The sequence below is a fragment of the Lissotriton vulgaris genome, chromosome 10 (assembly GCF_964263255.1).
Source record: "Lissotriton vulgaris chromosome 10, aLisVul1.2, whole genome shotgun sequence".
Lineage (NCBI taxonomy): Eukaryota > Metazoa > Chordata > Amphibia > Caudata > Salamandridae > Lissotriton > Lissotriton vulgaris.
This window is the reverse complement of record NC_141698.1, coordinates 655,226,214-655,239,080: the sequence shown is the minus strand read 5'-3', so window position 1 is coordinate 655,239,080 and position 12,867 is coordinate 655,226,214. Positions and strand designations below refer to the sequence as shown.

The 12,867-nt window shown below is 43.8% G+C and overlaps 1 protein-coding gene across 3 annotated transcripts in view; it reads right to left on the bottom strand.

The window, feature by feature from the left end:
* RNF32 (ring finger protein 32) overlaps positions 1-12,867 on the bottom strand; it is a 347,542-nt gene that overhangs the window by 188,941 nt on the left and 145,734 nt on the right. For 2 of the 3 annotated variants that reach the window (XM_086941487.1, XM_086941488.1), the window contains exon 5: positions 6,997-7,029. The exons of the other annotated variant lie outside the window; for it this stretch is intronic. In XM_086941487.1, the coding sequence (XP_086797613.1) occupies positions 6,997-7,029 (33 nt within the window). The remainder of the gene's footprint in view (positions 1-6,996; positions 7,030-12,867) is intronic. 3 annotated transcript variants of the gene reach the window in all.

Genomic DNA, 12,867 nt, shown 5'->3' with positions numbered 1-12,867 from the left:
GATACCCATGATAACTGGAAAGAATGCTGACAACAAAATTCGAATCATTCATTGAAGTAAAATACCTCATTAATAGAATAATATATTTTCAGCTAAATAGAGAGACAGGTAGGATACATAATGGTTAACCATTTAATACTGTCCTATATTGCTACTAAGGAGTTCTGGTGACATCAAACAATGAACCCGAAAGCCAAGCGATTTGTAAATCCCAAACAAAGCCAGTGATGGCAATACAAGACAATTTAAAAACGTTCTAATTCAGTCACGTGTTCTACTGAAAATGTATCTATTGGCTTGCCTACAACTTTCGTCACCCATGACAGTTCTTCCTCAAAGTTGGGACTCACTCTGCTTATGCAGTTAAGGACAGGCATGCAAAGTTTCGCGCAGTTCAGTTTAGGGGGAAAAATATTAAAAGGGGGTCAAAAAAGATGTTTTTTCCCTATATTAGCTTCACTGTAGCAAAAAAAGCTAAATGGATTTACAACAAACGGTTTCAGAACTGATGACCTTCACTCAGAAGGTGTATATATTAAGTCCGTTTTTTTCTGAGATATTAGTGTTTACAAAAGGTGCTGGGTGGGCTTTTGTATAACTTGGCTATTTAAAATAACGTATTTTCTGGCGCATAAGACGACTGGGCGTATAAGATGACCCCCCTACTTTTCTTGTTAAAATATAGGGTTTGTGCTATACTCGCCGTATAAGACTACCCCTCTTCCAACGTAGTCACCACATCTTCAACCAGTCTGCATAGCCATTTTCAGAATTTATTTTGGGCTTCTTAGTGATTCTAGCCCTCCTCCGTGACATGAAGTGTAAAGAACTGTTCTGTTCCTATATATTTTGAGCATGGGCATAGTCCTGTTGGTACGCTGAGTACTGTAATTAGAAAATTTGGCTACTTAACCCTGCTGCACGTTCAGTGTTTTTTAGGAAAAAGCCACAGGCCGGATTCAATAGAAGAGAACATGGTACTGCAGTATTTACCCAATATAGCAGCTCAAATCAGAGAATGTCTAACATGGATCGCATTGTTAAAAGGACAGAATCCAAGCACATACATCCAGTTAATTAGGCAGGTCGCCCATGCAGAAAATATGACCTTCAGCAAAAGACGGAGGAATACCTGCATACATAATGCAAAAATAGTCTTTGTTTTGTTTTAACAAGCAACTCATAACCACCATTAATTGTTGGTTAATAAAGCAAGGATACAGCTTGCCCCTGCTGCTTCACTGGGAAATACATTAATCAATTAGAAAAGCAGGCTATAACTGAATTAAGGAATAGGATGCATAAACCACAGACTTAGTTGATTAAGATGTTAGAATCTATGGTACGGTAACTCCTGTTGAAGCGCAGGCTCTGATGTTTGCAGAGGGTGAATGATTTCAGCTCCAATGTCAAAGTCGGCACTGAGGTGGAGCGTTGTTTGATTTGGCACCCGGCGTATAAGACGACCCCTGACTTTCAAGAACATTTTAAAGGGTTAAAAAGTCGTCTTATACGCCGGAATATACAGTAGTGATTTCCGAAATAGTGTTTTATTTTGTCAATCACATGGGAATTGTTCACTGTATGTTATTAAATGATCAAGTGCAACAGCTAGTGGAAATCCACTGTTATTCCAGGCGCACTGCTATGTTTAAAGTATAGTTACTGGATATAACTAACTTATCAGCAATTGTACAATAGTTTACTCAGTCAGAACAAAAAGAATCACAAGATACATTTCATATTCATTTCATTCTATTGTTGTACACATCTGGAATATAACAAAAATTATTGTCAATACAAAGAAACCACTATCACTGGTGTGATTTCTTATCTTTCAAAAGAAACAAGAAATTACATAACGAAAGAAAGAGAAACTTTCTGTGTATGTATTCAACATCAACAATGTTAACAGCTTCATTTTGAGGCCCAATGCATTTCGGGAGAATCTCCCTTCTTCAGGGACACTAATAATAAAATGAGAAACATACTGTAAGAATAGCGTTATTGTAACATCATCATAATATGCAATTAAAGAATTCTCATCAATACAATGGCCAAGGAGAAATGAAAGATCCTGGTGTACCTACTAATAGTCAAACGCAGATGGTGGTCCCCACTCAGTAAAACCAAACTAACCAGAAACAAAGGCAAGTGATGGAAACAAACCCAGGTCTAGTGCAGAGTAAGTTAATAGAGCAACTGGAAAGTGTAATGTGATATTATGCTGGATAATAAAAACATGCTTGGAAGTGATCTGGTGCGAGAACAAATAATCATGCTCAATTTCCTCTACCAACTGTGCTAGTAATGTTGTGGAAAGATCAAAGACACTCACTGCGTTTCAAAGCTGTTAACGCGCAGGATGCGCAAAATTGCAGTGGCTGCAAATGTAGAATCTAGATAAGTGCAAAATGGCCCAAGTGTCAGTAACCATTTAAACGAAACTGCAGTACCTCGCAAACGTAAAATGAAAAATACTTACAAGAAATACTAAATGAATACTGCCAAACTCGGGTGTTGTGAGGAAAGTAAATCTGAAACTTCAAACGAAAAACTCTAGATTCTCACAACTAAAATTAGAAGTGTAATGATTACAGTAGTCTTAGTAAAAACCAACGTTAGAAGTACCTCAAATACGAGACTTCCAAATGTTCAAACCAACGACGTGGACACCATATCGGGCGCGGGATACCCTAGCATTGCGGTTGGCAGAAATATCCATTACAGACACAAACGTGTTCTGAACAAGCTGAAAGTGAACAGAAAAATACTCTTAGACCCGATGTTGGCAAATTGCCTCCTGTAAAATGTGAACTTTAGAGTTCTTTGTTACGCTTACCTAAAAGGCTGTACTGTGTGCCGAATTCAACCGAACGAGAGCGCAGAACATCGGTATGTGTGAGTTTATACTGCTCGAGCTCGTGCTCGTGTGGAAAATGAATAGACAGTGTGAGAGGACTATCTATGGTGGCCATCTTGACGTGGTGAACTCTAGAACTGTCAGGAAGCGTAATGGTAAACAAAGTGCTCCAACCCTGTAAAACCATGAAGTCGTGATAGTAACAGTGATTATAGACAAAAAACAGCCTAAGCGCTTAACACTGCTGAAGCTCAAACTGGATGAACGCGTGTAAATAGTAAATACAAAGCGCAAGAAGACTGTCTATGGTGGCCATCTTAGCGTAGTGCACTATAGGGATGTGAAGAAACGTGAAGGTGAATGAAGTACTATAGTATTGGTCACCCAAAAATCGTGTAAGTTTCAGAAAAAGGCGAAAAATGAACTGAGCACTATAAATAACAGAAAATATAGTAAGGTGAAAGATCTCAAATGTAATGTGATGCATGCCGGAAAAATTATGCCAGAATTATACGATGGAAAGAAAAAGGAAGAGCCAAGAAAACGTAGGAAAAATTGAAATGAATGAATGAAAATTCATTAAAGATAATACCATAATCGTGTGGGACACTCCCCTTGATGAAATGAACCGCAGGTCACAAGTTAGGAGTGTAAGATATAACGTTTGGCGTAATAGAAGGCACATTTACAAAGCTAAAGTCAAACATGGAGGGTCAACACATGACAAAGAGACCCAAAATGTATTAGAGAAAACATTGTAATTCATTCTATCATTAAGCCCTCCTGGAGTCAAAGTCTGAAGATACTTTATCCACCACGCTTCCCTTTGGGCTAACAAGACATGTGGATTTTGGCCTGTTGTGAGGTTCTAAGATTCTAGAATAGTAAACCGCAGTTGTGCATTGGTGTGGTGTTGTTCAAACCAATGAGCAGCAAAATGTGACTTAATGGATTTAGTGCGGATAGTACTCTTGTGCTCTGTAATTCTCACTTTCAGTTTACGTGATGTTTTGCCTACATATAGCAACCCACATGAACATTTTATTGTATAGATGACGTTCAAGGAATTACAATCTCCGTTGTGTTTTAAGGTGATCGGTTTGCCTGAGTGTGGATGGTGAATGACACTACCAGTCATAACATTATTACAATGAACGCAATTGTAGCATTTACGCATTCCATGGTAAATCTGTTGTTCTTCTCTCTTAGTGGAAAGAATATCTTTTATGTTTTTACTACGGGTATAGGCAAAAAGAGGTTCTTCGTTGAATACTCCATTGAAGTCTAATTCCTGTTTGAGAAGATTCCATCTTGATTTGATGATTCTTTTGATGGAATGCGATCTTGTAGAGAACTTAGGGCCATATGTAGGTAATTCATATTTACCGACTCTTAAATACCGAATTTTACCGATTCGGTATTTAAGAGTCGGTAAATATGAAGGGGGGAGATGTAGGTATTACAGATTCTGTAAATACCGAATCGTTAATTATCAGTATTTATCGAATCTGTAAATACCGAATCGGTATTGCCCATTGAATCCTATGGGCCTTAAAGCCCATAGGAATCAATGGGCAATACCGATTCTGTAATTACAGAATCGGTAAATACCGAATTTTGCAAGGGTGCAGGGGGTGTCACTTTGACACCCTCTGGCACCCCAAAAATAGGCATGTGCGCCATGTGGCACACAGACATGCCCTAAGGGCATGTCTGTCTGTCACATTGCTAGGTGTGCATGCACACATGTGCATGCACACCTGAATTCGGTATTTTAACACCCAATTGGATTGGGTGGTAAAATACCGAATTTGTAGGGCCTTTGGGACTCAGAAGAGTCCCACCTACATCTGGGAATTACCGAATCGGTAAAAATACAGATTCGGTATTTTACAGATTCTGTAAATTTACCGATTCTGTAAATTTACAGAATCTGTAAAATCTGGCCCCCTACATCTCAAGATGCCAAATACCGGTCGGAAACGGCCGAATTCGGCCGTTTCCGACCGGTATTTGCCACCTACATCGGGTCCTTAGATACAAAAACTAGTCGACTAGATTCACTTTTCATTTTGGAAACCAGTAAGCTTCCCCAGTCCTTTAGAGATGTTTTGCTGGCCGCTTCAGTGAGAATAGAGTTAGGGTACCCACGATCTAGAAATTTGTCCTTTTTTTTCTGAAGACTGTCCTGTAAATTATTAGCATCTGAAGTTATACGTTTAACTCTCAACATTTGTGAGAATGGAAGGTTCTTGATTAGTGATGGTGGATGGAAGCTAGAGTATAGCCAAAGATTATTTCTGTCGTTAGGTTTTGTGAAAAGTGAAGTTTCAAGAGCACCATTTTGTTTATTATTCAGTACATCTAGATAAGAAATACTGTCAGTGCTTATGGAGTGAGTGAACTTGATTCTCTCATGTTTGGTGTTCAAATCAGTAATCAATAGTTCCAATGACTCTCTGGAGTTTTTCCATATTAGAAAAATATCATCAATGAATCTGACATAAAATGGCAGATCAGTTTTACAGGTATCTTGGTTGAAGATGTGAACATTTTCAAATTGTGCCATGAACGTATTTGCATACGAGGGAGCCCCCAGAAAACCCATGGAGGTTCCACTGACTTGCAAATAAAATTCATCTTGCCATTTTAAATAACTGTGTTGTAAGCAAAAGGTAAGTAACTTCAGTAAGAAAATGTTATTGACACAAATGTCAGGCATTTGCAACAAGGCCCACTCACATGCCTCAACTCCCTCTTTCAAGGGAATTGAGGTGTATAAAGATGTGACGTCGATTGTGCACATTAGCCATGATGTTTGTCGCTGGTCTTGTAATTGTTGTAAAAGTTTGAGAAAATTAGTGGTATCTTTCACGTAGCTAGGCCAAGATTGCACACATTTTTCCAGAAAATGATCCACTAATTGTCCTGCTGGTCCGAAAATAGATTCGCACCCTGAAACAATTGGACGAAACGGAGGGTCTGTTAAACTTTGGTGCACCTTAGGGGGTGTGTAAAGTTTTGGTCTTCTAGGGTACTGTACCGTGAGAAAATTTCGTAAAGATGTATTTATCCATTCCATGTTTTCTGCCTTGTCCAGTATTTGATTGAGGGTGTCCATCATCGATGTTGTCGGGTCCTGTTCCAATTTGATGTAGGTAGAGGTATCTGATAGTTGTTCCATCACCTTTTGTACATAGGAACTGGTGTCCATCATGACTAGTGCTTTAACTTGATATATCTTTATTGTTACATTAACAGAAGTAGGGTGTGCACCGACTATACCACAGTTTATTAAACGATAAAGGCAATACAAAAAATGTTCCTCCAACTTGAAAATAGTGATTTGGTCAAAACTGCAATTTTAGCAGTACAGAAGAAAATGTCCCTCACTAGGAGAGGTATCCAAACAGAGAGGAGTGCTGGGGGACAATTTGAAGTGTGAAAAAGGGGAGTAAAAATTGAAAAAATAACACACTATCCACAGTAAAATCGAGATTAGTCAGAATATTATAATCGTTTGCCCACCATTGCATATTGAGAAGCAAGCACCACATTTCATTCAACAAAAAACAATCAAGCCTATGGTTGGATGAATGCTCTAGTTGGGGATCCAGGAGCAAGGCTGCAGAGACTGGCTGCATGCCACCCCCTTCTGCCAACCCCATTACTGACCTTTAACTGTTTTTCTTTTCAGTGAAAAAATAGACAATTTTTCGAATTACATAACATTTCTCTAAACGGGTGCCCACTGTTACAGCACTTTCAACCCCTCGGACACCAAACCCTGCCTCCACCTATGATCCAACCAAAGGAATTTCCAAATTGTGGGAACCTCAATAAAAATGAGAAACAAAAGTTGAGGGTAGTCCCCACAAAAAAATAAAAATAATATTTAACTTGGTTACAGTACCTGTTGATGAAGGCTACCATGAGCCTTACTCTTTTCAAAACACACATACACTCCCCAAGATTATTACAGAAAATCTTTCCTTTAGTGTATTTCTCAGACAGACTGTTATTCGACAAAAGGACAATTATTTCTAAAAGACCAACAAGGATTTGTGTTGCATAAACTTCAATTCGAACAATACTAGTTAGTAATATTGATGTACCCAATATAACATGCTTACCCTATGAAATACATGGGAACACGAAAGCAGCACCTGTAAAGTACAAGAAGGAATGTTTTGAGTTTAATTCAGTTTAACGGTTATCCCATGAAAATAACTCTGCTAATGTACACTTTTCAAAACATAAAAAACCTTGTCATGTACACAAGGAAAAATGTTCGAGTAATGATATACATTTTGTTATGGATTGCTCTCACCAAGCCTCACTAGTGTGATTCTCAGATTCTAAATCTGGTAATTCACTGCTATGAGATAGCAGCAGCAGTAGTTATAAACAAAAGCAGTTATCCCCTGTTGCTACATTGTAAAAGAATTTCAGGCTGCTCTATCAGGGCTCTCACAGAGCCTGTCAGTGCAGCGCTGGCAGAGCATAGAGCAAACCAGGATGGAAGTGGGGAGAAGACAGACAGTGGTGTGGGTGGGTGTCAAGAGGCCAGGTATTTCCCTTCGACAAAAAGGAGAGACCATGTTATGTATAACTCCCGTTTTTCTCTATTGTCCATGCATAGTACTTGAAAGCAGGGGAAGATGATTTGGGTGGGCCATATGTAACATAACATTTGCCGTTGTTGTCCATTTGGTGTCACTCAGAGTCCCTTGGTGAAAAACATCCTTTTATTCACTCTTATCCATTTATAATTTTACATATATTGGATGAATAACCAAACAATGGGCCACACAGGCCATCATTCCAAGTAGGACAATATTGGATGCGATAATTATGGTACCTGATAAAAACCAACACCAAGGTATTTGGGATATATAGGGTGCGAGGATTATCACCTATCATAAGAGTATGGATTATTGTGCTCACTGTATCTTCACCTATTTACTGGGCATTTTCAACTGATAAATGTTGGCAGCTTTGACCTGCTCATATTTATTACAAAACTCATAATTCTGATATGTTCAGAAACACAAGTTACATGCATAGCCATATTTATTGACCCATTAGTAATGAGGGCTTTAAAAGCCAATATACTGCAAAAAGGTAAAGCATATCTGCTAACACTGTAAGCACAGGAATATGCAATGTTAAAATGAAAGTTAAATAGTACCTGCACATTTACAAAATAGATGTTTCATACTGTTAAGGTTCAGCTCAAAAACTTAATGAAAGAGCTGTGTACCTAATGAGGAATCTGTGTTGGAACTCAAGACACAAATCAAATGTGGATTTGATCTTTTAACACACCGCACACTTCAGCATTATTGGCAAAGTTCCCAATATGTTCACTGCATCTCCTGGTAATTAATGCATGCGTTCTAATTGCAGGGCAGAAACAAAACCTATTAACCTGATTACACGACTTTCATTCCATTCTGCAAAGGTATCTGCACCTTTGGAAAACCTAGACTCTAAATCTTGAAGTAGTGTCTTACCTCTAAAATATGCATGTGGTATTACCACACGATTAAAGTAAATGAACGTGAAAATATCTTTATTTATAGGTCTGATATTACTCAAGACCTTTAGCTTTTAGTAAAATAAATACTATTTACTTATATGGGCTTTTAGCCAACCCTCTTCATCCATTAGTCTGTTATTATGTGACTCGCTCCTCTCTAACGAGCCGAGTGGTCGCTCCCAGTGCCTCTGCTGAGACCTGGTATCGTAGCGCTCTATTGCTTTGCTCACAAGCTGCCTCTCGCTGCATTGCCTCATAAGCTGCTGCTCGCCTGCCTGCCTGTGCCCAGCTAGCGCTAAAAATCATTGTCGCTGTTTACCTTTTTGACTGCACTGTATTTTAACGTGTTTAGCGCATCAGACTTCAGCGCTCCGCTTATTGCCTGCAAAGTTGACTTTCATATTGCCTGCTTGTGCCCAGTTGCTTTAGGACTCATTGGCGCTGTGTTATTGATTTCTGCTGTTGTTTACTTGGTTTGCGCGTTGTGCTCCGCTCTGTTCCCCCCCTCCGCCTCCATTTTGTTTATTTGTTGTGCTCGCCGTCCTCGTGTGCCCGCCCCGCCTCCCAGCTGAGACGCCCTCCCACTGTCCAGAAGTAGCGCTCCTCACCCCTCGTTCACCGTGACTCGCTCCTCTCTAACGAGCCGAGTGGTCGCACCCAGTGCCTCTGCTGAGACCTGGTATCGTAGCGCTCTATTGCTTTGCTCACAAGCTGCCTCTCGCTGCATTGCCTCATAAGCTGCTGCTCGCCTACCTGCCTGTGCCCAGCTAGCGCTAAAAATCATTGTCGCTGTTTACCTTTTTGACTGCACTGTATTTTAACGTGTTTAGCGCATCAGACTTCAGCGCTCCGCTTATTGCCTGCAAAGTTGACTTTCATATTGCCTGCTTGTGCCCAGTTGCTTTAGGACTCATTGGCGCTGTGTTATTGATTTCTGCTGTTGTTTACTTGGTTTGCGCGTTGTGCTCCGCTCTGTTCCCCCCCTCCGCCTCCATTTTGTTTATTTGTTGTGCTCGCCGTCCTCGTGTGCCCGCCCCGCCTCCCAGCTGAGACGCCCTCCCACTGTCCAGAAGTAGCGCTCCTCACCCCTCGTTCACCGTGACTCGCTCCTCTCTAACGAGCCGAGTGGTCGCTCCCAGTGCCTCTGCTGAGACCTGGTATCGTAGCGCTCTATTGCTTTGCTCACAAGCTGCCTCTCGCTGCATTGCCTCATAAGCTGCTGCTCGCCTGCCTGCCTGTGCCCAGCTAGCGCTAAAAATCATTGTCGCTGTTTACCTTTTTGACTGCACTGTATTTTAACGTGTTTAGCGCATCAGACTTCAGCGCTCCGCTTATTGCCTGCAAAGTTGACTTTCATATTGGCTGCTTGTGCCCAGTTGCTTTAGGACTCATTGGCGCTGTGTTATTGATTTCTGCTGTTGTTTACTTGGTTTGCGCGTTGTGCTCCGCTCTGTTCCCCCCCTCCGCCTCCATTTTGTTTATTTGTTGTGCTCGCCGTCCTCGTGTGCCCGCCCCGCCTCCCAGCTGAGACGCCCTCGCCCCTCCCCCTCCACTATCCATATATGACAGTTGTTCCCGCGCGCAGCGTCCACGCGCAGCGTCCGCGCCCAATCCGCGCCGAAGGTGCGCCAAAGGTAAGCCCGTCTACGCCCGTCCGCGCCTGGACCGCGCCCAGCGCCAGATCCCCTGCCCCTCGCACTGCCCAGCCCCCCCGCATTACCTACGATGCCGCCGCTCTCCTAGCCCTTAACCCCGGTCGCGCCCCCAACTGCGTCCAAGTCGCTCCTGGACGCACCCATGGACCGTTCTCCTGCCTCTCCTGCAAATTCTGCGGCACCGACAACGTCTCCGCTCCGACCACACCACAGATTCCCGACCCCAACCACCTAGAATGCATCCTTCTCAACACCCGCTCGGTCCACAGGCACGCCATTGACCTTTGGAACCTACTAGACACCATCTCTCCAGACATCGCCTTCCTAACGGAAACATGGATGAACGCCTCCTCCGCCCCTGACATCGCCATCGCTATCCCTGACGACTATAAGATTACACGCAAAGACCGCACCGACCATACAGGAGGAGGAATCGCTATCATCCACAAGAAATCAATCCGCATCTCAACCAGCTCTGACGCCAACCTCGCCAACTCCGAACACCTTCACTTCCAGATCCACATCGACCCCAAGACCACACTCAGAGGCACCCTCCTCTACAGACCACCAGGACCCCGCGCAAAATTCAGTGAAGACATCACGGACTTCATCACCCCACACGCGCTCACCTCCAAAGACTACATCCTTCTGGGAGACCTCAACTTCCACCTTGAGAAGATCAACGACCGCAACACCGCCACCCTCTTGGACAACCTCGCCAACCTCGGACTTAAACAACTGGTCACTTCCCCCACCCACATCGCAGGTCACACACTCGACCCCATCTTCACCTCCAGCAACCATGTCTCTTTCAACCACACTACGGAGCTCCTCTGGACTGACCACAGCTGCGTCCACTTCACCTACAACAAGCCGAAACCCATCATCCACCTCCAACCAACTCTACAAAGAAACTGGAACAAAATCACCACGGAGCAGATCTCCACATCGCTCCTTCAAACCTCCCCAGCCCTCTCTTCTAACGCCAACGAAGCCGCCTCCAACCTCACCCTTTGGTTATCCAACACCGCCGACAACTTAGCACCACTGAAAAAACGCCAACACAAACTTGGCATCAAGAAGGCCTCATGGTTCAACGAGGACCTCAAGAAATCCAAGAAACTATGCCGCTCCCTTGAAAAGGCCTGGAAAAAAGACCCATCCACCAGCAACAAGGACGCCTTCAAAAACGCCATCCGTACTCACCACCAACTGATCCGAAAAGCCAAGAAAACAGCATTCAAGGATCGACTCGACAACAACGCCCACAACAGCAAGGAACTTTTCAACATCGTCAAGGAATTTTCCAACCCCTCGGCCAACTCCAACGACATCACCCCCTCTCAAACCCTCTGCGACTCCCTAGCCTCTTTTTTCCACAACAAGATTGCTGACATCCACAACAGCTTTGACAACCAACCCGGAAGCCAACCCACCCTACCATCAGCTGACTATCTTCCCCCCGTTAACACCCTTAACGCCTGGAACCCAATCACCACTGAGGACACCATCCGCCTGATGAATTCCATCCACTCTGGATCCCCCACAGACCCATGCCCTCACCACATCTTCAACAAAGCAGACTCCGTCATAGCTCCGCACCTCCGAGACGTCATCAACTGCTCCTTCACCTCCGCTACCTTCCCAGAAGACTGGAAACACGCTGAACTCACCGCCCTTCTGAAAAAACCAACAGCAGACCCCACCGAACTCAAAAACTACCGCCCCATCTCGCTTCTTCCATTCCCGGCCAAAGTCATCGAGAAAGCTGTCAACAACCAGCTCGCCGCCTTCCTCGAAGCCAACAAATCCCTCGACTCCTCACAATCTGGCTTCCGAGCAAAACACAGCACTGAGACCGCCCTCATCGCAGCAACAGACGACATTCGAACTCTACTGGACAATGGAGACACAGTCGCCCTCATCCTCCTCGACCTCTCTGCAGCATTCGATACAGTCTGCCACAGCACCCTTCTACAACGCCTCAATAACATCGGAATCCAAGGAAAAGCACTCGAATGGATCACCTCGTTCCTCACCGGAAGAACCCAGAGAGTCCGCCTCCCACCATTCAAGTCCGAGGCCTCTGAAATCATCTGCGGCGTACCACAAGGATCCTCACTCAGCCCCACCCTCTTCAATGTATACATGAGCCCCCTCGCGACCATCGCCCGCCAACACAACCTCAACATCATCTCTTACGCGGATGACACTCAACTGATCCTTTCTCTCACCAAGGACCCCAGCACCGCCAAAACTAACCTACACGAAGGAATGAAAGAAGTCGCCGAATGGATGAAACAAAGCCGTCTGAAACTGAACTCAGACAAAACAGAAGTCCTCATCTTAGGTAAATCCCCCTCTGCATGGGACGACTCCTGGTGGCCGGAAGCCCTCGGAAACGCACCCATCCCGACAGACCACGCACGGAACCTTGGCGTCATCCTAGATTCTTCACTCTCAATGAACAGACAAGTCAGCGCCGTATCCTCTTCCTGCTTCAACATCCTTCGCATGCTCAGAAAAACATTTCGCTGGATCCCCTCCGAAACAAGGAAAACAGTCACCCACGCTCTAGTCACGAGCCGACTGGACTACGGAAACACCCTCTACGCAGGCACCACCGCCAAACTCCAGAAGAAACTACAACGAATCCAAAACGCCTCAGCCAGGCTCATATTAGACATCCCACGCAACGAACACATCTCTGGCCACCTTAAAGACCTCCACTGGCTACCCGTCAATAAGAGGATTACTTTCCGACTGCTTACCCACGCACACAAATCACTCTACGACATCGGACCAGA